This window comes from Mizuhopecten yessoensis, unplaced genomic scaffold (genome assembly GCF_002113885.1).
Source record: "Mizuhopecten yessoensis strain PY_sf001 unplaced genomic scaffold, ASM211388v2 scaffold716295, whole genome shotgun sequence".
NCBI classification, from domain to species: Eukaryota; Metazoa; Mollusca; class Bivalvia; order Pectinida; family Pectinidae; genus Mizuhopecten; species Mizuhopecten yessoensis.
The window spans coordinates 440,524-465,893 of NW_018480045.1; the positions used below are offsets into that span (position 1 = coordinate 440,524).

A 25,370-nucleotide genomic window follows, 5' to 3' on the forward strand; every position below is an offset into this window, starting at 1 on the left:
CACCATTCGTACGTATATGTGGACCTACCTGTGAGGTTTACCTGTATACAGTTCCTAGAGTATACATCTTAACCACGTAACGCCATGTAAACATGACGGATGCTGTTAGAAATTTGTGTAAAATTGGAGATTTTGTGTGATTTTCACCTACGGATTTATAATGTCAGGAGAAGAATCGGACGTTCCGGTCCGGATTGATGTCAGAGAAGGAAAACGAGATGACGGAACTTACTCGTATGCTTTTACGTATGAGAGGGCGACATTGTACGAGTTTAAATTTGACCGAGCTGCCTACCCCGCAGCAGTGGACCCCTGCCACAGGTGTTACAAATCCACCCCCATCCACGAACAAGTCAATGTCGGGGTACTGTTCCACAGACAGTGTTTCCGATGTCGTGTGTGTGGAATTCCTCTGACCATGCAGACGTTTTATAGGAACGATGCCAATGGCACAAACGATAAGGAGGTGTATTGTAAAACCCACGTGGGTAAGGGCATCCGTCAAATCCAGGCGGAGGGGCAGCCCATCGACGTCACACACGCCCTACCCCCGGGGGGTAGTCAGCACGTCATTCAGGTAGGTACTTATAACACGTTACGCACGTGGTGTTATATCAACCCGGGTATCTTAGGGATTGATAGGTATACCCTGATACATGACGTGTGTATTAAATCACGTAATGTGATTAAATGCATGTATGAACATTAATGGTTGCTAAATGTGACCACGGACTTAGAATTCTAATTCCGTGATGTGACGGAGTACAACACTGGAAAACAATCTTACTTGTATCTGATCCCATTTGTAGTGTCATTATCAAGGCTAATTATATATACAACCTCATACATTTTAAACCTAGTTTATGCATAAAAGCGCTCGTCTAGAGCCTGACCCACTCTATACCTGCTGAATACCACTTACAACATATAAGACTCTAAATAACATGCGTGTATACCTCTGATGACACGAAACCGGACCTACCCACCCATTCGATATAAATGTCACGATCTTGGGGTTAGATTCGAAATGTGAGTGTAAAAACGTATAATGACAGTGGAATCTTTTATAAGCCTTTTCATTTTTTACTGTATTTATTTATACGTATTGTACTGATGTTTTCATTGGTTGTGATGAAATACAGACATACCTGTAGCACCACGTCACTGAAATGTTTACCTGGAGTTTTTATCAGGTAAGGTATGTAACCGGTCAACAACGTTATCTGTCCGCCTTCTATATTGGTACTCTATACCTGGTATCACAGGTATGCTAAATCCGACACTTAAACTGATCAACATGATTACCTGTATATAACGTCAACCTTTCTTTAACGACCGCCTGTCTAAAGTGACCCCGAAATGTCTGCGAACCTCGAGGTTCAGGCCTCCTGTAACATGTCAAGTTCGAATTCACAGACATTTGATTTGCATGCACATGAAATATAGCCTCGACTCAGGCTTGTTAGGCGTTGTTTAGTGTGCATGTAAGATCGCACTTACAGGGACACGAGGAATTATTTTTAGACTGTATATTGACCTACCCTGATGTGTGGAGTGTTATATTAGACGTGGCTAAGGTTTAGATCAGCAAAATACTCGGTAACAATACTAACCCCCGGCCCCAATGATGGTATATTTTATTGAGACTTCAACCTAACCTCCTACAACTCTGAACACATTCGTTTACATGATGTAGGTCAAAACACAGCATTAACAATTTCCGAGGTCCCTGTGTGTAAGACGCCAGATTTTCAGGTCCATTACCATTGAACAATTTCTTTAAAAATATTTACTATTCGATATAATTATGTATAATATTACTTGATACCTGAAACTTGTATACAAGACATCATATAGGTGTCTGGTAAAGGTGATCATAATAGAACAGAGACAGTATACCTGACCTCGGATGACCCCTCCCTATTAAAGGTAACGTTTGTGTATTGATCAGTTCTCCTCTGATGGCCGTCACATTCGGATATATAATATATACCGTACAGGTAAGAGGACATGTATACACTTCTCCCACCTGGTGCCGACATGCCTATCTTGCTACCATCGTTGTGCGGTAATACACTATTAATATTGTCAGTCACTGTCACGTGTCTTGTATCTGTTCTCCGTTTTTATCCCTACTATGTTGTGGTCATATACATATATATACACTTAAATAGTAATTATAAAACTTAATAGTTTTTGTTTAACCACCACTGATATCAATATTTGCAATCATCAGCGGTCTTGTATTGCTTTGATGTTTATTACATACGATAAATGGTCAACTGTACTTTTATTGGTCAACTGTCCAATAGAATCGATAATGAAAATTATGTGATCCGTCACCACACATCACTGACCCCCAGGCCAGTTGGTATAAAACTATACTACATGTATTACATCATACACTTTACAAAGACACGCTTTTACACCTGTGATTTTACCGGTATACGAGTATTTTCTAGTTTACTTTGGATGCACGTACAATAACGCTATCAAATTCTATTAGATTTTACAGGTGAATATTTGTTTAAACTTATGGTAATACAGAACATTAACTTGAACGAGGCTATTTCGATACGTTTCAAGCCGTAACATTACATAATGAAACGTACTTGCAATCATGGTGTACATGCAGGCGCATGCCTTTAAAGCTAAGTTGAAACAAATGTCTTCACCCCAAGTAATGAACAAGAATCTTGAGCTTGTTTTGTCATTTCAGCTTCACGACGAGCGCGATCATGATGTAGTGGCGTCAGACCGAGACTATTTAATACATCGGTTATATAAATTGATCCAACAATCTACTCGCAAACATTTTAACGCGAAAAAACTGGATGAACTGTAAAATTTTGAAATACCCTGCTTGTTTACGCATGTTACAGGAAATGCTGTAGACTATAAATATTTATATCGTGTTTACAAACCGCAAGGACATGAATCGTTCCACACCACCCCTGGTATAATAACAGGTAGTATATAAAATATAGGCACGATCTGTACCCGACCTTCCGTGCATAACTCAGATCTGGTAATGTAAATAATGATAAACCGTGGAAGTATTTGTGACAAAAATAACTTCAATGAATAACCTTTATAGAGATAAACTCGTCGTGATTCATTGTTGTTTGCTTACGTATTTGTCCATTCGTGAGTGTTACTTTGCTCGCAGTTAAGTATGCTAAGTAACAGACTGGCCACATTCAGTTTTTTATAAAGAATTTCCTGCATTTTACTACTATCTGATCTCCCCGTAGTTTGAGAACTTAGAATCAGACATCCAATTATTCGAGTTTGTTTAACTATTTAAGGCTATAGAGTCGGGACCAGTCGAGCAAAGTAATAGAATGCAGCGGTATACGAATATCAAAATGTCGCCATTATTACTTCACCTCAGCCTCTTGTCATGTCATCGGTGTTAACCACTAAACTCTTCCTGGATTATGACCACAATTGACCCTTTTATGGGGTCACATGACCTTATAGGAGTTATTTGAAATAACGTACACCCTCAATTCCTATAAATCGCCAATTTAGTCTTTCCATTGTGATCGTGATGAATGGAACGGCCAAGTTTAATGGCACAAATAATCGTTAAAGGGATTTGATCGCTGGATTTTAATCGCGGGACGTTTAATGTGTGGGTTATTTATCTGCTGAATATGTGATAATACGATTTGTTATTCTGAATCAAACTTAAATTAACATGTACGTGTACCTAGGTACATGTATAAACACCGTGTCTATATACTGTACACGTTGCTCAAGTCAAGATCGTCCTAGTCGTCTCCCGCTGTTGATAGGTCTATGTCGATACCAAGTGTTGTATTACTCAGATGATACAGTCATCTCCACGAACACAAACGATTAAAAATGTCATATTTCACATACACGAGATTATCAAATAATTAAAGTTCTTGGCCAGATTCACGGACGATTCTCCTGGTCGAACGTGTACAAAGGCGACGGTTGGCATGACTAACCGGTCATGAAAAGCTTCTCTAGAAAAATATTTAAAAAATCCAAGACATTTCTTTAATTAATTTACACAATCTTAAGCTGTCTCATTGTTTGGCTAAAACATCTCAAGAATATGAAATGCTGATCATTAGGGGTATTGTTTGATAGTGTTGTACCATCCTCGGCAATACCCAATCTATTGCGTTACGTAGGGGTTTGTTGACTCGCAACCTCTGATAGGACACAAAGACGTGTATCTGATACCATTTCATTATAGGACTGTGATATGAATACTCAACTTTTAATTTGCATATTGAACTTTGACCTGAACAAGCAGCTGCTCCATCTGTCGCCACTCTTGTGACGTCACAGCCGTTTTAGATACAAAGGACGGTTATGTATCAATTGAAATCAAGGACATAATTTACATTTATTGTACAGAAATTGTCTAAACATCGTATAATAGTTCTTTTATAAGAATGAACAAAAATCAATAAGATTTATTTTCAGTATGTTTGTAGATAAAAAATCTCGCCTCTACACAGCATTAATGTACATTTTTGGCTTACATCTTAAAATCAGATTGCATGTGATACTGCATAACGTTCAAGATATCTTATTAGACCCGTACTGTAGTTTATTTAGAGCTATACTACTGTCTTAAGTGTATGTTCTTCTGTCTTCGATGGTGAACCTAATGATTGGTCGATGTCATGGGCAAGGCTTGAGTCCGACCATTCGTCAATATTCTTTCAAATCAAAACCAATTTCATAACACGTTATTAAGTTTGATTAAAATATGTGTATACATTTATATTAAACTTGTTAAAAGCCCAAATAGGATTTGCTATTTCCAATTAAATGAAAAAGAAAAAAAGAAAAAACAAAGATTTTCAGTTTCGATAGAAGCTTGATTACCAATGGGCATGGCAGCATGCAGTCGTATATCGTATCTCGTGGATTGAGGAAACTGCAAACATTTTCTAATCAAGTTATAATTTTTCGTTTAATTTTTTTTGTGTGTCATGTGTCATGATTATCGTTATGGAGAAGCCATTTTCATCAAAGCTACTGAAATTAGAATTATTGATATTTCTAACAGATATCGTCAACAACGTGAGTCATAACAAGGGGTGCACTTGTTTGACCAGACTCGGTTATACCGGTAGGGATTTCGATTCTAATCAAGACGTCCTCACTTCATCTGTTTAAATTAGACATTGAGGCTTTTAGTTAGACATTATCTTGTCACTGGGTCACACTGGGGCTGCACCTGGCGACCTTCGTGCACGTTTGTATTGACCTCTGTGGATGAATTCCAAGCAATGAGCAAGGACAAAACATCACGAAAAGGACCAAATGGTTTCCTTTTTTGTGGAATTTTGATCGATACTTTTGTTTTAGACATAACTTCCCAATGTTGTCTGATCAAAGTACCGGTAGCAAGGTAGCATTTCATAATGATACACCGGAAATATCGGAAATTGACCCAGTTGCGGATAAGAGTTATCACAGTGTCATCTGGTGTCTGAGACAAATTAGCACCGGTTAGCGTCACCACAAATTGTCAATGGTTGAATAATTTAATTAAGAAGCCAACCAAGAAGATATGATTGCTTGTTTCCGACGAAGCTGCTTCGTAACCAGTTGCCGGCTTCTTATGTGTCAAATAGTCTTAAATGTAGGACCCCTTGTCGTATGTGTTATAGTCGTCTCGTTGTGTCAAAGTAGGAAATAGGAGAGGAGGAAATAGAGTGAAAACGATAATCAACATGACCGTAGTCTGCATATTGAAGGTGGGGTCCTTGGGTGAAACCCTGATAGGGAGTCTGGAGGGCTTCGCTCCACAGAAGCTGTACATATCATTTTAAGCAATGACAGCCAGAAAAGGTCAGTAAGTCGGCGTAAATTGCTCTCTTGCCCCAACCCTCTTCAGCAGGCTTCGGCCATGATCAATGTATAGAAGTAAATACGGATTGGACTTGTATTAGTGTCCTGGTCTAGTCCCTGGATTAGGTGCAGGCCATATATTCACGAGACTTCGTCTGAAAGTGGAAAGGACGGAGCGACACTGTTTCAAGTGATTATTTAGAAGCTGCGGTTACAAACCTAAGGCGAGAACGTCTTTCTTTAAATGACAATCTCCCTAACGTTTCCCACGGCGTGCACACACGTAAATCTATCAGCTTTCTTTATCAGTTTTGGGAGTTGACTGCTGTTCTATGAAATTGCACGTCAATCTTTTTTCCCTGAAAACTTTTCTCTTTTACTTTACATCAGATAACGGTCAATAGAAGCTGATGTCCTCATAAGGATATATGTCAGATTTGTCTGCGTTTGAATTTGCTAGGACCAAAAATATTCTTTCTTGAATTATGATTAAATATTACTTAGTAAACAATGTAAATCTTAACTCAGTTTTACTGTGCTCAGTGCAAGATTTGTCTCTAGGTTCCATGGGCGTTTGGCATGCTCTTTTGAAACGTAATATTAGCTATGTATGTCCTACTTGTGCTGATACACACTATAGTAAAACACGTGAATAATGATGTTTAATGCATGTTTCGCACGTAAATGTTTTGTTGCACGAAATTAAACAATAAGTATACACCTACATTTAAAACTGGTTATAGATATTTTATTGTGCTATAGACCTAGCTTATCCTACTTTGTACTGGTAAATTTGATATCGAATGCAATGATGCAACATTTCATTAAAAACAATAAATATGTGTTGTTATGTACGTATGAATGCCATAATATGTTCTAATTATTTCTAGATAAACGTGTAAAAAAATTTCATTTGTCATTTGAAAATTGCCCGATGATCTTTTGTCATGAATGAACCTTAGAACATGGGGATTGTTATAACCCTGATGATATAACGAATGTGAAATCAGGCAACTTAGTTAACTGGGTCTGTTACCAACGCGAAATTGCATTGGAATGAGACATGGGACCTGTCGTCATTCTGAACTTATAAACCAGACAAGACGGTGCTATACCACTAGTGTGAACTCTGAACTTAGAACCAGACAAGACGGTGCTATACCACTAGTGTGAACTCTGAACTTAGAACCAGACAAGACGGTGCTATACCACTAGTGTGAACTCGGAAGCTGTGGTGATGGTGCAATGTCCGGATGAATTAAAGAAACAATTATGATATCGGAATACTTTGGGATTAATTAAATATTTCGATAGGGGTTTACTTGGATGATCATACATCCATTTATAAGCCAAAAAAGGCTGCTTAGCTAGCAAAAAAAAGTGTTTTAATTTCTTTAGAATGAAGGAAGTGAAGGATGTTTTCCCTATTTCAATAAGGAATTACTTTTACTAATTCAGGTAGGAGCAGGCTGCTGTAAATATAAGGTAGAAAAAAATCTGAAATTTTAATGTCTGTTCCCTTAAAGTGCCAATGTTTACGATATGTCAAGTAAACGCGTGTGTTTTGTCAAATGTCCCGATGGCTTTATTAATAATAAATATTAATGCGTTGACGAGTTAATGTGACAGAATTCGGTTACTAACATGCTTCATCTGATGTATGTTTGTCCTATTTATAAATCTGTTGACAGCCACTAGATCACAGTATTGTATACAGGTCCGCTGAATCCACTGTATCGTGTTCCCGATACAATGTCTAGGGTCACTGGGGCCAGGAATCTGGTATTAGATATCGTGTTAATGTCGGAATATCTTTTAATAATCCCTGTGTGTATTACACTTAAAGGGACAGTTAACCGGTGATGCTTTAAACATGTAATGTTTTGTAGGATTCTTAACGATATATTCGCGTCAGGTCCCATAACATTTTTTTTTTACTTTGTCAGTGTAAATATGCAGTTCGCAGCGTATCATTCATTGCATACATTTTCTCCTTTCGTACTGACCAAAAAGACCCACTTGATAGGGTTGTGATCACGCTCTTTCAGCTCTCCTGCTCGAAGAACAGAGAACAACTACTTTACTCCTGGCATGAGCGTCTTCAGCGTTAATTTTTATAGAGGCTTGCTATTCATATATCATTCATACAAGATACAGGATGTCAGTATGTTGTATGAAGGTATCTCTGAAATAATAAGTTTTTCGCCTTGAAGTGTTTTGAATTTTTCATCCCGAACCACCAAGTTAATGTTTTGTGGGTTAGGCATTATTCATAAGCAGGCGAGCGTTAGGTAGCTTTGACACCATCCCTGGTTATGCTTGCTTCCATATTTGTATACAGTATCCATTTTAAAGAATTAGTCTATTCTGAGGAAGGTAATCCTGTTATGTCTAAATCAAGTAGAGCAGTTTCCGTTTATCTGTTTGGATGAAAAGAATGACGGGAGCCTTATCAGTAGCATGTCCATACCAGCAGGTAATACACTATCAATACCATATTGGCGGTACTACAACCTTGTAATTAAAATAAACAAAGCATTGGCCAGCGATCTGATAATGCAAATTGATTGTATAGATTTTTACCTAAACGTCGGCAGGCCTGCCTTCAACGACAACACGCACTACAGACGCACCTAATATAATAGAAAGGTTACCATAGTTACATGAACAGAATGAAAACATGTGCATCTTTTGCAATATTCATATCGGCCATCTTGTCAGTGGTGCTAGCGTCAGCGACATTGGTTTTACCACGAGGGTTGGTTGCCATGGAAACTAAAACATGTAGACCGGGTATCGGATAACGCTGAAGATTGTGACATGCACAATCTCTGTAAACAAGACAAACCCGTTGACATGTGTTTGTACGGATATTAATCTGTTGTACCAATGGCTGAATATCATTTCGCTACTATTAGGGAGTTTCCGTTCTTATAACGTTTTTATTTTCATTTGAGCGAGGTTCAATCAAGCTAAAATGAAAATTGTTAAGGGGCAAGTTCATAAGTAATAAGTTTTCAAGCTCGATGTTACGCAGATGGTACACAACAGTTGGACATTACGTTTCAAAATTTGTCAAATAGATATATCTACTTATTTTCCTGGCTCCAAAGGGGAAGAAACATCCAATTTACCTTCTCCTTTTTCTGTTAGCATATAGATATCCATCATGCTGAAAAACTCCAAATAGTATATGTATATGTTATCATTCTTTTCTACTGTTAGCATTTGTTTCACAACTACCACTCTTTTTCAGTTAACACATTGTTTAACTGTTAGCATTCTGTTAAACCGTTAGCGCTTTATTTAATCTTTAGCGTTCTATATTTTATTTTAGCACTATTTTCTTATAAGCAGTGTATTGCACTTTATTTCACTGTTAGCATTCTGTTCAACCGTTAGCGTTATGTAGTTTATTTTAGAACTATTTTCTTGTCAGCACAATATGTTGTACTGTTAGCTCTTCATTTCACTGTAAGCATTCTCCTTTACCGTACTGTATTTTAGTAGCACTGTTTTCCTGTTAGCAGTATATTGCACTATTAGCGCTTTATTTCACCATTAGCATTCTGTTCAACCGTTAGCTCTTTTTACTTCACCTTTCACGTTCTATGTTTTATTTTAGCACTATTTTCTTGTCAGCACAATATGTTGTACTGTCAGCTCTTTACTCACCTTTCACGTTCCATGTTTTATTTTAGCACTATTTTCTTTGTAGCACTATTGATTACTCCGTAGCACTCTAATTCAATGTTAGCATACATTTTGATTTTAACAGAGACGATACTGTATAATGTATGCGTCTCTTTTCTGATACTACAACACTTATCACTCTTAACATATTACATATATATTATTAGGAAGCTTGATATCAAAGTGCTCATACAAAGCTCTTTACTTTAAGCACACCGGGATCAAACGTTTAGAGAACCAGTTACATATGGAATAAGGAGGATAGTCGCGGCATGTTCTATATAAAGAACTTAAATACAGACATAAATCTAAACTGTTCGTGGGAAACCATCGATAGATGTGTAATTTTACCATGATTCGTAGGGTATAATTAGTATAAGTAGTATATAGGAAGGCAACTAAACAAAGCATACAGCACATAGAGGTTTATCTTTTAGGGATGGGTTTGTGTGCTTAAAATGTATTGTACACGTATTGAGGGAAAATGCAGTGTCTCTTACCATACATTTAGATTTATATCACAATAAAATATATCAATCCAAGTTACATTTAACCCCAGATTACTGTTTATCATCCTAGTTTTAATGATGAAACGTCCATACACCTAGGCTACCATATATAGATATCGAGTAAAGAAGGTCGATTTTACCATACACATGGTTATGTAGGTCGATCTCCTGGGTATATTTTGTGCCGGATATAAGTTTATGTGGATTGCCTACATTATCACCGTGGGAATCTCACTGAATCTAACATACGCTTGAATAAACTTTACAGAAAAAACCTTACTCCATGGACAATTCTGTCGACTCGGGTGTGATGTCTTACAGTTAATGTATAACTTTCAAATTCTTGATTATTCATCATTTTCTATATTTTGGCTCAAGTGATTAAATGATATTTATTTACGAGTCAAAATGAAAAAAAAGCAACATTATATAAAGTATTAACAATTGACAATACAATATTATTTTTCATTTCACATGATGTGCACTTGTTGTGATGTGTGTTTTTGTTCTCGGAGCTACTATTTCCTAGGATCACAGAGATATTTGTAAAGAGAATTTAATACAACTGTATGTGACACGTAAATGAGATTATACTTATCCCAGTGTCTCCTAGTTTGATTATAAAATTATAAGTACCTTTCTCTAGGGAACGCTTTATCCCAAACATCAACTTTCATTACTTCAAAACATTATCCATTCTTTTGTTTGCGTTTCAATATCATCTCCACTGTCACACTATTTTATCACTGAATAAACTGGTTCTGGCTTTTTTAAAAGGAAGGCAGCACTGTATTTGATAGGATTAGGAATCCGATCTTTTGTTAAAGCAGATATTCCACAGAATAATGTGAGAACCGCTGTTTGGTTGAGGTATACCTGTGTTAAAAGGGATAGATCTACATTAGGTCATTTTGATGACATGTCAATATTGTTTTCACTGGTGGTGATTGTGGAACATAGACATCTGATGGTGTTGTTGTTGTTGGTGTCTGTTCAAGTATCGATTCTGTAGTCACTGAGACACCTATATTTGTTATAGTATCCAACATTTTGGGCACCAAGTGCGCTCGTGTCGTTGATATCCATCTTCCTTCATCTCATCTGGCATTGCGTCTGTCCGGCTTTCACCATCTTCGTTTCTAATTTGTTTAATCCTTTAATCCTTTCCTTAATTATCAATGCTATTGTATCCAAACTAATAAAAGGCTTTAAAACTAGCGTTACGATATATAATCAAATATATGTTACTGCTAAATTCACTTTCAAATAAAGGCCAGAGTTCAAAAATGTTCTAGTCGCTTCCTAATGCGCAGATAACTTTTTTTGGTTGTGGAATGGGGAGCATGGTACCACTTCGTTAATAGACTAACATAGCAGCAATGTTGACATATAGAAGTATTGGTTAGAAGCTCAGACTTGACAATGGGATGAAATTGATCATGTTAATGGTATCATAAAATAAGAACAATACAAAGTAATCCTCGTATTGAGATAATTAAATTCTTTGTAATTGAGAAAAAACCTGTGAACGATACAAACGCTATCGACATGTGGTTTAAGATCTGCGTCTGTCGTGTAGAAAGTGGTGACGGCCTACGTAGATTTATATCAAACTAGACATGATTGTACGAGAGAGCCATGACCATGGACCTCTGGCCAATTATGGGTCAATGCCGGGCGAAAATCATCGGATTAGACAGTTCCGACCGAGCATCTGTTGAGTAGATTGTTTTCGGAAATGTCCGACTGGCACAATCTTACCCAATTATCACCGGAGCACGGACAACGGCGAGTGTCTGTCAATCCTCATTGATCTTACGTTGATTGGACATCCCCCATCGTTTGTATTCCCTTCCATGTCTGGAATACCGATATACAACATCGGTCAGCAAGTGGTGTTCGCTTCTTTCACCAATTTAGGCTGTAAAACAGAAGAATTGTCTGATTCTGGCTGGAGAATTAAGACATGTGTTTCTTGTTAAATCATTACTAATACAAATTATAGGCCCCAGTTTTAACGATGTGTCATGTTGTGCTTTTATTGCTGTATAATGGATTAATTAATAAAATTTATAAATGCATACAGCATATTACTGCGGTCTATATATGTAGTGGACACATGTGTCTTACATCTAGTCGGAGTCCTTGAAACTGTGGAAGTATTCGAAACCAATTCCCTAGCACGAGACAAGAGACAAGTGTTACATGAACGAGATATGTTTTTCCTCGTTCTGGTATGTAGTTCAAGGGCAGTTTGCTATTATGTTGTTGCAATGTCTATCAGTGGTCAATATCTATGGTATTGCGGTCGATACAGCACAGGGAAGCATAAGAGATATGGGCTTGTGTAAGTATAGAAGTATATTATTTCGGAATTCTGTCAAGTTCCCTCATGAACAAATCCCTCATAAACAAAATGTCCTCTTGTATTCGGCCCCAGTGAATAGATTTCATGTATTCGGCCCCAGTGAATAGATTTCATGTATTCGACCCCAGTGAATAGATTTCATGTATTCGGCCCCAGTGAATAGATAAAGACAACTCAATCTAGACCTACAAACTATCAACAGACACATTATTCATTGATTAAGGCAGATCATGATTTGATATGGTACTTTCTAACCTTACAGAGCCACTGGGCTATATATGTCTGCGGTTAGTATGTATACGTGTGGCGTCAGTCAGCCATATCGGAATGTCAGGTAGCTGGCTACTGACGACAGCTTTAAAGGTATAACATGTTGATAGCTTACGTTACGAGAACGCAAGGCTACACGTTTTACCTTGGACATGACATAGTGGAAACATTGACTGCAGACGCCATGTTTTCCTGACACAACACGGCACCATCATATGGTATGTATGCACTCAGCATGTAGGCATTCTGGTGACCTGAATTATTCACATACAATACACGGTGGGAGGCACGCCATGTTAAGATATTGAAGTTTACCTGTGAAGCATTCATAAACATATGTGTTAGCCTATAGCTACAGGTATTATGGCGAATCCAATCTGGGTCATATAAAAGCTTGGTAGCTTGGGAAACTCCATGTAGTTTAATAAAGCATATTGATACGTGCAATAATCAGGTAGGTTTGCCGACCAGGTACGTTGTTTAGGTATAAATAATTGCGAGAACGGGCATGTATGTGGCCACAGGTAGACGTAAACAAGATTTTAAATCCTGAAAGAGGTCACGTGCTAACGTGTTTTTAAACTACCACTTCCGGGAGTGTGTTCGAGCGTTAAACAGACATGCACCTTCGTAGATCTGAACATGAATACCAACATGGCAATGTTCATGACATGAAAGGTCAATGATGATCTAGCAGTAGTATGACAAAGCTATTTCTTAATGGCAATGTCGGAGGTTCTGTTTGTAAACAAACGGCTTGACAGATTTCTCTTAGTAAATAGATTAATTATTCCATTATATTTGGCTCTGGGACGAAGTTCATCGATGTTTGAAGTGAAAGCGCCGATTTCGTGAATACAGTTCTGTGTGAACTCAATACATGTATTCCTTTTATTGTATTTTCTATGGTCACTAAGGCTGGATACATAAAAGGATTAGTGTCCTCTGTCCGTTTGTGTATGAGATTTTGTTTATAATTCGTGATGGTGAGTTTTGTTTTACCAATGTCATGAACTCTTTTTCACGATAGTTCGACACCACCGATTGAAACAAAACAACAACGCAGATATAGGTTTGTTCCTTTTAACGTCTCTATGGTCAGATACATCTATCTGAACCGTTTTGTTGTAAGCCGGACGACTCACGCTTACTTGTTTATTAGCCAAGCAACTCAAACATTCTAACAAGTCACGTTTGCTATTTCAAAGTAAGCGCGCGCCTTATACATTGTAATGCACACAATTTGATATTGCATTGTATGGTATGACAGTGATATACATGAACGAGTCCAGGAGTCTGGACATCACTTGTTTTATCAGATAAGTATATTTGCATAAAGTTACAAAACTATTTTTCCTCAAACGAGAAATTAATACATGAGTAGGGAAACAGTGAATGCTGTAGTACATGTCGTAGGCATTATTTGTCTCCGTCATTACTCGTCAGATTGGCCGTGGGCGACAGACATTGTCCCTACTGACCTTTGTCATCCCCTCCGGACATTTTGGACGCCAGCTTAGGTCAGTTTTAACATCTGATGTACTGTACAACTCTGTTCACGCCTTGATCTGACAGCTTCCACTAATAACTCAGTTCCACGTTGAGGTTTTTAGCAGATTCAAGGTTTCTGATAAATATCCTCGTCGTGATGAAATTCAATGTATGGTGACGTAGTGTCTATAAAAGCATTTTGGCATATAGTTAGTCTTTGTCTTTCTTCGACTCGATCAAGGTCATGAATTTACAATTTCCTACCATTGACAATGAATAATTATATACCTTTATTTTTAAGACCGAGCGAAAAGTTCTGTGCAATATGTTTTACAAAATATTAAGTCTCCACAACTTTTATCATACTGAGTAGATTGTTTAATATACATGATATCGATTTGTTACCCGAGTTGTTTTTCTTTGGCCGAAATTCGGTGCCATTCCAAATGGAAAACGTAGCTATTATTTACCAAAACCTGTTTAAAATTCTCCGATCTCACTTACAACAATATCTAAAATGAAATAATCTTTCATAAGAACGTCGTCCTATTCCAAATTCCTGTCATGGACCTCGTACAGAAAATAGAGAGAGAAAGATTCTGGTTTCTTGCAAGCAGTTTCCATGTAGGATCATTGCACACCATCCGTTCCACTGATACTGTGATCTATTATCCTCCACTTCGTTGTGCTATATTCACATTACCGGGTGTATACTATCACATATATAATTATCCTATTAGGCCTCAAAACAATAACACATCGTGCCCGATAATATGCACGGTTTTCAAACAATGGAATGTCGAATTTCAAACTGTTATTAGGAAATATCGAATACCAAACTTTACAAATTGCTACTTTGTAAGATTTCGCAAGGGCAAGAATATGCTAACAAAGAAAAAAGGATCTGCAAAGGAAATGTCGTTTAGTAAGATTCTGTAAACAAGGAACAAATAAATCATCGTTTCAGAAAAATATCTGCAAACAGAATTCGTCGTGAAGTAAGGATGTTCGTGCTTTAAGAATACAACATTGGGTGAAGATTTTGTTCTAGTTTTACGTCGTAAATGACACGAATACCTGCAGTATTTGATATCCCGTCAACTGATGGTTATATAATGGACTTGACTGGAGTTAAATACAGGTTTACTGAAACACGTCACACAGATGTGTTTGTAAATCTGTTGATGTGTGACACGCTACTGAAATATTGATAAGACGGGAGTATAGCACACGACATTAACTGTTACAGGTAAACAAGAGATACGGAACAGTGGATGTCTTTATAACACAGCTTGTTTCGTCAGGGACGCTGCGCGTGAATTCCGTTGGCTGAACATGTTATTAGCATTTTGTTGATAAAGTTTGTATATTTGTGTTGCATAACAAAGGTAACGACCAGTTAAACATGATGCCGTACTTCGATGTCTTATTTATGTATAATACTTGTGAATCAACACTAATGGTGTTATTTTTGATTTTCACGGACGGTAAATCCGTATTTTGCGATTGTAATTAAAGATCAGAATATTCTTTATATATTGATCAAACGTATATTAACCCATCATTCAATAGTCAATCAAGACTCTTTGTGTCGTGTTTTGTTCGGAAGATACAGAACGTACATCATCCTGAGCTGTATGATAACAGGAATTATGCAATACTATCATACGAGAATTGAGACAAGATAATGTTCCCCTCCTCCCAGAAAGGTCTCGCCCGCACGTAGGCATGTAACCCGGCTTCTATTTGCCTGGTAAAGGTCAGCCGGGATCAGCGTCGCTAATCATTCATGGTACGTAACCTTGACATTGTGAGTGACGCGTCCGTTACTTTACCGAGTTGCTGTGCTAGACGCCACAGCTTACGGTACACGGCTGTAACAATATTTATGTTCTTATGTTTTCTGATAGTATACCACAAAGGATGCCAGTGGTTAATTTTTCGGAGTGATTGTTGCTTTTATTAATGTTAGTTCATTGGAGAATAATATAAAAAACATTGACATGGATCGCGTATAAACTATTTAAGTGGAAAACAAGGGATGTAAACAAGAGGCTATGTGCAAATACGGCTAGTTAACAATCAGAACGGAGAACCTTCTTACTATCGTGTGTCCCTTCTTGCTATCGCTTGTGTATATAAAATGATTATCATTTTTTCACACGTTTTGAAAAATAGGCATCTGATGTAGGGCTGTAGAGCGCACTTCTCTACCAAAGCTAGAGAACGAACCTCTTGTCAAAATGTCGAAGTCAGGTGTTGTGGACAGAGGTAAATCGGGCTAGGAATCCAGGTAGCATGACGAGGTGAGCGAAACCTGTACGTGACAGGGTTTTCTAACACAGGACGTAACTAATTACCATCACCAGGTCGTTAATGCGCACGCCAGTAGCGCGATAAGTCGTTTTACAGATGTTTTTCAACTTATTTGGTTAATCTTACAATCATATATTTGTACTTACCTTCTTTTACTGATGGATCTTTTTACAGCTTGCAGGAAAGTCAACGAAACAACCAAGTCTTCCATCGTCTCGAAGCGGAGCCGGGAGTCCTAGACCTATAGCTAGTCCCAGAAACAGTCCCCGGTCCAGCCCTCGCCCGGGGACTCCAAAAATGGCCAGCAGTCCGGCGGATTCAAGTCTAGTCAGTGTGACCCCCCGGAGCATGAATGGTACATGGATGTCGGGGACAATGCATAACACCAGTCTAGATTACAGCAACATGTCGGGCAGTCGGTACCAGCGCCCCCGACCACCACTACAAAGTTTTCAGGTAAAATATCACCATTAAAATTATCCTGATGTATATATCTCGACCTCTTCATGAGTGTGGCTATCTGCATAATCACAGGTTTAAATCTATGTACACTAGTTTAGGAATCCCGACACCGATCTGCTCGCCACATTGTTACACGTCTGTTCTTTGTCTCCTCTCACAGTGTACCGTAGACATGTATTTGTAATGGTCAGTCTGTTTTCTCTGTACCTACATCAGCCAGCCTGTTTACATTGGTATGTTTGGTTTGTATGTTGTCTACATGTAGACAACTCTGGTCAGTCTATTGTCTAAAACTCTTGTGTCCATTGTGTGACCTTTAAGTGTGATGGAGCCAAAACTGTGCCGTGAGTGATTGTGCATCTTTATCATGTGACCACGGCTGTTTCAGATGTGGACATCGACGTCATCTGACCTCGGCTGTTGCTAGGATGTAAAACAAAGAATACACACAATTGTTGCTCAGATGCTCAAATTGATGAATGAAAAAGCGAAGGCTTAAAGCTTTGTTGAAAGATGTTACATTTAACAGCATACACTATATAGCTATTTCATACCTACGTACAGGCATGTTGTCCGAAAATGATAATGTATGTGAAATTGTCCTAAAATACACTAAATTCATTTTGATTTTATATTGTTTTCGACACAGGACTTCAGTGATACTGGGGTGTTCTCGTCTCAGGCCACATTGGAACAGCGGCACCGCGAGGAAGAGGACCGGCTTCAACGCTTCCTGTTGGAGGAACGGGAGAAAGAGATGCGTCGACTTGACGAGAGTATCGGTCAGGAAAAGGAAGTGGCCGCAATGGAACTACTGTCAGCCTTCGAACAGATGCGCCTACAGGTGAGTCACTTCATTAGCTGTAGATTTGGGAAACGTTGTGATAAGACCTACGGACGTTGAACGGAACCAACACTCGGGTGAACGTACCTTTAACAATTTGGTATTATACACTGAATGTCAAACATGAATGACACAGCATCATGCAGATGTGAAGTTGCCAAAGGTTAAAGTCGGAAGAAGGTTTGCTGTGTCTAAATGCAAGTAAAGTGTTCATGTTTTCAAAGTGTCTCTCTCACCAACTGTACATTATGGTCACAAGTTGACCTTTGGAGCCTATATTTATCAATAAATTCTTGTTTTAACCACAACAGGGTCAGTCCCCGAACCTGATGGTCGAGCGGGAGAGGATAGAGGAACATTTCAACAAGTCACGTGAGGACCAGATGAAGACCATGATAGACAAAATTGCCACAGAGGAGAAAACGAGGTCAGCCAAGATGTTGGAGCGACACGGCATGGAAATGATGCAGCTCATCGCCGAGAAGGTTAGCCCAAATAGATGAAAAGGGTAAATCACAATCAGTGATGTTCGTGCACATATTGTGCAAACAGGACAGGGAAAAAGTAACGTAAATAGCATTTCTGTCTGTGGCAATGTAATATTTACATGCATTCGAATGCTTTATTATATGTTAGCTATATAATGAAATTTCACCGTACATCACTAGTGTACATATTATGTGAAGGGATATTTTTTATTTCTTAATTTGAAAGCATTCCTTATTTACGGTCAATTATGATAACCAGGTCCGTATTGGTAAAATTCGTATTCGCAAATCAATGTAACATATATTGACCTGGTGCCATAACATCATAAACCTTTACGACCGATTTCAATTTAGCTATAATCTAATGCCATTTTATTTCAAGGATAGAGTGTTGGACCGCAGCGCCCTCTTTGACCACACAATGAGACCAGCAGTTGTTCCCCCTGAAAGCAAAAAAGCACAACTTTACTCTAGTCCGGCACAGTTTGAAGCCATTGACAAACGAGCAATAGAGGTGAGGACTCCCATAAGTAACAAAGGGCCTGTAGCTTAACGCATTGACAGGAGTTAAATGTAGTCCACGAACTAGATTTTGAAAATTACAAAACAATGATATACACAATTTTCAAACAGGTGTTGCCCAATATATCATTTCTGTAAATTGGTACATTGATTACCATTTTTTCACAGTAATTATTGAATAAGTATTAAACATGACAACATGTTATTTCTTTTCAAGCGTACATTTTGCACTAGCACCAGACCATAGTTTGCAAGAAAGGTTTGATATGTTGTATAAGTGATGACAAAAGAGAACATCTTTTTTAGATGAGGATTTCTTTATTTTTCAGATTGCAAAAACAGAATATGGAAGCTTTACAGAACTAGTGAGAGATCTCACACGGGACTGTGCAAACGAACTTCAGAAAGCCAGGTAAACTTCTGTAGGTTAACGTTTTAGGAGTAAACTTAAAGGATTCTGTCGGTAATTACAGAATATCTGGTACATATAAAGCTGTTCAGGTAAATGGTTTAAAGGTGAACTTAAAGTCCCATGTACAGAACTGCATAAAGATGGACTACCTTGTCTAGGTTGACCTTTAGAATGAAACAAATTTTCCCTGTCAAGAACCAAAGAAAACCATGTTAATATACATTTCTTCGTTTCCACGTATTCAGCTATGGCTAATCCGGTATACGATATTGATCCATATCGTTATAAATGTAGTTGCAGAGAAGGAGGATGATTTTTAGTATCAATCCACACTTACAGTTCAAAAAATCACTATTGATAGCCAATGGACTGTGATTAGATGAACGTCGACAATTGTATTTATTCTTTCAGTGTGTATATACGTTCCTCAACCAGGCCTACTGGATTATCTAGTTGTCACCTTACTGTAAGAGCCCTTATTAAAAGCATCCTGAGTAAAAGAAAATAGCTTATGATGGATGACGTTAGTAATAAAATCAGTGGAATATGCTATCGTTTTTGTTGATCATGAAAGATCCATGCTGTTGAAACATTTCTTTAAAGGGAGTACAAATACATTGTCTGTGAGTGTACAGTAAGAATGTAAGGATCTTCTGCATATTTGACCTTATGACATAGTATGATGTATTAGATGATTATTCTGTAAATGTTCCCGAACATCCTCTGATTGTTTGTAATGTACAAATAAAAGTCAGGCTACGTTTTTAAATGATCAATGTTAGATAAAACAGGGAGAAAGCTTCAAAAGATATCTTTGTTGTTCTAAAATATACAAATTGTGTATAACGATAAGGAAATATTAAAATGAAATCTTTGTGTAATTAAACGGACTTGTTACTATGAAGATATTTGCTAAGCATCATTGCAAGCTGATTATGAACATAAATCAACAGAAGCTTGTAAGGAACATCTAAAACCTTATTGGAACGATGATTTGTCTTTTTGCGCATGACGAAATTTTGAATAAAAGGTGGGGGTTTTCGGAAATAAGCCGACAAAAAAAAAAAAAATTGAATTAGTTCACTAAATGTACAAAACTGCTTTAGACGTAAATTTCTGGATGCGTTAAATGCCTTCATGAAATAAAATTTAAACGATATTGACCGGTTAAATTTAAAGGTGAAAGAACTTGATCAGAACCTACTAGAAATATAACTCATCAAACAGAATTGAAGATTGACCATACAATTTCACATTTACAATTGGACGTTTGTGATGACTGGACATCTAGTATGACAGAAGGTGGGCAGAATGTTTATAAAAATTCGACCAAAAAGCTGAAGGAATCAAATAAAAATGACCATGAAGAATGCTTTTGTAAAATAGTGCTTTGTTAGTGTTTATGGTCTGTTTGACATTATTTGACCACACGCTGTAGTACATAATTTACGTTATGATATATTATCATATTATTCTCGATTACAGGGCCCTATTCCGGTGGGTGATCGCCAAAGATCTCGGTAAACACAATGTTCACGAGATCATCCGTCCGAACGCAAGAGCGTCGATACTGAAGGGGGTTCGAAGCGGCAAAGAGACCTATCATCAGCTCTTCAAAAAACTCTGCAAGTACGTACCTTTCCTTTTTTTACTGAGTAATGTTTCGGCTACAACAATACCTCCCCCCCCCCCCCCCCCGCAAATTTTATTTTTTTAGGATGCAATTCAGTGTTGTCATTGACTGCCTCCGTCACACAAAATATACAACGGTGAATAATTCTGCAATTATTTTGAATAAGTTTTTCAAACAATAGATGCTAATTGCCTTATAGGGGTCTGTATGTTAAAACAACATAAGAAATATTAAAACTATTTCAGCTTTGCCGGACTCCACTGTGAAATCATACTGGGATTCTCCAAGGGCGCTGGGTACAAGCCGGGCATGCGCATTGAAGGTGCAACATTCCGGAACTCTTGGACAGCTGTTGCCATTGATGGAAACTGGCGAATAGTCAACTGCACGTGGGCAGCGCGTCATGTGACAGGTCACAAGGACGACCTGCCTCAAATGTTCCACAAGTACGATGAGTTTTATTTCCTAACGGATCCTGAGGACTACATCTACCAACACTACCCAGACGACTCAGCTTGGCAGCTGATGGACATTCCTCTGCCATTCTCAGAATTTCAAAATCTGCCAGTTGTGAAGTCGCCATTCTTCAACTATGGACTAAAGTTTTATTCAAACTATGGTGCTACATTGAACACAGATACTGGCATGGTTGAGATCCGAGTGATAACGCCCAAAATCTTGGGATTCGGCTCGTTACTGGAGCCTTATGACAAATCCGGTGAAAGTTCAAAATCAGTTGAAGGTCGGACTTTACTTCGGTTGGTTAAGAACGAAGCCATATTTACCATAAACTTGCCCAAAACAGGTTTGTATCAGTTTTCTGTTTACACGGGAGACTACTGGCAGTCGGAATGTCTGGAGAGCGCGTGCTCATTCTTAGTGAACTGTAAACAAATTTTAGGTGTGGCCTCCCCTCCATATCCACCAGTCCCATTCTATGGTCCAACTCCCGTAATGGAGAAATTAAAGATGAAAGAGGAAAATCAACTAGATCCGCTGATCGTGTCAAACGGAGAGAACCTTGAGATCAGCTACAGCTTGTGTGAGAAGATTAAACTCACTCACACTTTTCAGTATTTTGACGTCAGTGACAATTCTGTGTCAGACATTGACCGCTACGTGTTCTTAAGGTCAAGGACGGACGCTCTGGCCAATTACATGGTCAGATGTCCGAAGGAAGGGTTCTATATTTTCTCGCTCTATGCCGCCGACGGCGAGAACGAGGCTCAGACTCTTGACTGTGCATATCGCTACTTAATTATCTGCCAAGAACCTAACCCAGCCGTAAATGTATTCCCCAAGACATTTCACCGCTGGCAGCGCTGCACCTTACATGAGCCAGTGTCGGGTGATTTGATGACGCACAAGCGTTATACGTTCCGAGTGGATGTACCTAAGGCGGTAGAGGTGTTCTTGGTGATTGGAGAAATCTGGCATCATCTGAAACGGAAGCTTGCATTCACATTTGAGGGAAACATCAACACCGGTGGTACACCGTGTACGGCGAAAATATACGCCCGGTTTTCGAATGAGCGTGACTCGTCCTTGTTTGCGCACCTTCTTGACTACGAACTGGTAGACGATGCGGAAACTGAAATATAAATGTCTGTGACGGTCAGGATTTGCAGCTGGTCATCAAATGACAGTCAAGCTGTACATAAGTAGCACCTTAAAACAAGTACTAGAAATACGAAATCTGGAGTTCTTTCCTAAATTCAGCTTTCCGGTTATCACATTCCTTATCGGTGGAATTCTATATGATCTTTGTAAACAAAAACTAATGTCCGTTTTAGTGCTTTGTTGGTAATCTCCGGACTTCAAACAGCTGTTATAAAACTAAACTACTGTTTTAACTTGTGATATAGCTTGCTAAACATTTGCAACGAAATAGTAGATTCACTCGATACATTGTCTTAAACTGTCTAATGACTGAGCATTTTAGAAGAGCAAATGTTATTTTCCGATTATCGTCAAAAGCATTCAGGTAATTATGAAATCATTGGTGATGTATGAGACATTTCATTGGTAAACATAGAACTGGAGTTATTATAGGTTTTTCCGTAGAATGGCAGATGCATCCCATACCTTCAATAGGTTTTCGCACTAATGAGTAGTCTTGGATAAATATGCAATGCATTAGTTAAAATGTGGGTATCGCATTGGAAACATTTTCATTGATTATTACATGACAGACCGCCATAGGCAAACATTTCATATGACAATACTTCGGATATCATATTAAATATTGCTGGAGTTTCCGGTTGAAAACTGAACATTCCAGTGTAAATAGGTGATTTGGAAACAATACCAATAATTTGAAAAAGGTCTTAATGAACTAGTGATAGTTGCTTTTCTTCATTATATATAACTCTTGTTAGTTAATTTATAAATGTTACCAGACATTAAGTTTAGTCTGTATTTCTTCTAAATGAGTTGGCTCCAGTTAACTTAACGTCAATGTTTGGGGCACGTCTGGTGTACTTATATGTATTGTTGGGGATTTGTTCCATGTTTTATCTATGTATGATTTTGTAAACATTACAAATCTGATTAATTTCGAAAGGCAGCATTTAGGTAGTCGTAGATCACATTATATATATAATATGTACGTGTTGATATAAGATGGTCTGAATCACCTAACTAAAGTATATACACATGTTGCAAACTGTCGCTGAAATATCCATGTGATTAGAGTTAATATATAAGTGTAGGTTTAAGTGTTTGGTAGGAATGTTGTACTTGTTTGTAATACCATCAGTAATACCACATACTTCTGTTTATCATTATAAACACAAACAAATGAAAATGTTGTACATTATAGTGAGCTAACATTCCATTTTCTTGTCAAACATTGTGCATTATGGCATTTTCATTAAGGCTATCTACAACCATGCATCTATGTGTCAACATCAACGCCGTGAGTTTGAATAGTGTATCTACATACCGGTAAATCTGCTATATTGATTAAGTTCCTGCTAAAACTGCCAATGTTTTTCATTTCACATTTAATCAATCATATGGCATCGCCGGTGGGAATTGAACAACATAATTCAACTCATTTTTATGCATCAAAGATACATTGTAATACTTTTCTATATAAAAACAAACCTGCAATTAATTCTGTTACAATATATCTAGATTTACATCATGCATAAAACTGTTAAAATATACATTGAATAAAATATCACATTTCACTTGTCTTACAATAATTAGTACTAAAACAATCGCTCTATTAGAAACAAATATGTCACTATTGATAATCACACTCGCTTTCTTAGATGGTTTGGGGCTCTTTTGAAAGAAGATTTACTCCTGTTCCTTCTGATGTTATTAATTAAGTAAAATAGATGAATTAGTCAATATAAAACTGTTTTAGTGTTTTCAATATCAGGTGAACCAAAACGTTCCTATGGCTTTTTCCCAATAGTGTCCTCAAAAGTGAAATGAAAACAATTAATCAATTTAATGCGTATGTTGCTTAGTTCGGGTAATGAATATCATCAAATAGTGAGCAACCCATAGCTACCTAGTTCTCTTGCAAAATATTTGGTTATTTCAAAATGCAATGAAGTTACACACTCACACTATCTTGGAACGATTTAATTTCAATTGATAATAATATGGCATAATATAAAATTCTTAGCAAAATAGTTAAAGTGAATATACTGTAAAAGCTACTATTCTACCTTATAAGGCTATTTATTTCTGCTAACAACAAATATTTAAAGTCGCACGCACTGTCTTGTTTACCAAAACATTTTTGTGGCTATTTTGAAAGAAGATTTACTCTCGCTCCTTCAGATGTTATCAGCTAAATAGTTCCATCATTTTGCATTATTGTTATAAATTGCGGTCGATTCTACATTTGTAAACAATGGAGCTTGTATTAACATTACCAGTTGATATGCTGATTAAGCAGTTGATTAACACTTGCTGACATTTTGATTAGCTCAGATACCGAACTACGGAACGTTCAGCGCTCTTTCATGATTTACATTCCTTCGCAATTAAGATCATACCAATATGTTTGTTGTATATGTTATATGTTAAAACCTATATTATTTATTTACGTAAATTCCAAAGCTTTACTGATATGGTGTATGTCTATGGTCTATCTTATACCTCATATAACCCTAACTGTACAGAAACGGAACCCGTTTGTTATGTTAGTAACCGCTTTATAAACTATGTTATGATTTGCTTGATGTGATTCAAAATAAATATGATACTATCCTATATACGTCTTTTTATTGCTTGACTACATACTAATTATTTAATATGACTGACGTTTCTCTATAACGAGCAGTGCGGACTAACCAATTTAAGTTTACCGTCATTATTACATTAATTTATTCACCGCTTTAAAGTTTTTAAGAGAAAAATAAAAAATAGAAATTATGTTAATTGTCTATGAATATCATGTTTAATACATCAAAACTAACCTACATATAGTGACATTGTTACGACACGTAAGATAATGTATTAACGGCATTCATTGTGACCAATGATTTGATT

The 25,370-nt window shown here is 37.5% G+C and overlaps 1 protein-coding gene across 3 annotated transcripts; it reads left to right on the forward strand.

Annotated features, from left to right (window-relative positions):
- LOC110442734 (hillarin-like) lies at window positions 1-25,091 on the forward strand. Of its 3 annotated transcripts, none has more exons than XM_021486477.1 (8): window positions 1-577; window positions 16,669-16,950; window positions 17,606-17,800; window positions 18,112-18,285; window positions 18,671-18,802; window positions 19,140-19,222; window positions 20,708-20,851; window positions 21,101-25,091. In XM_021486477.1, exons 1-8 carry the CDS (start codon window positions 161-163, stop codon window positions 22,455-22,457), a joined length of 2,784 nt encoding a protein of 927 aa, XP_021342152.1. In that variant the 5' UTR covers window positions 1-160; the 3' UTR covers window positions 22,458-25,091. The 3 variants fall into 3 exon arrangements, with proteins under 3 accessions (XP_021342152.1, XP_021342153.1, XP_021342154.1); XM_021486478.1 differs by lacking the exon at window positions 1-577 and adding an exon at window positions 12,661-12,905; XM_021486479.1 differs by lacking the exon at window positions 1-577 and adding an exon at window positions 16,055-16,484.
- Window positions 25,092-25,370: the final 279 nt, after the last annotated feature.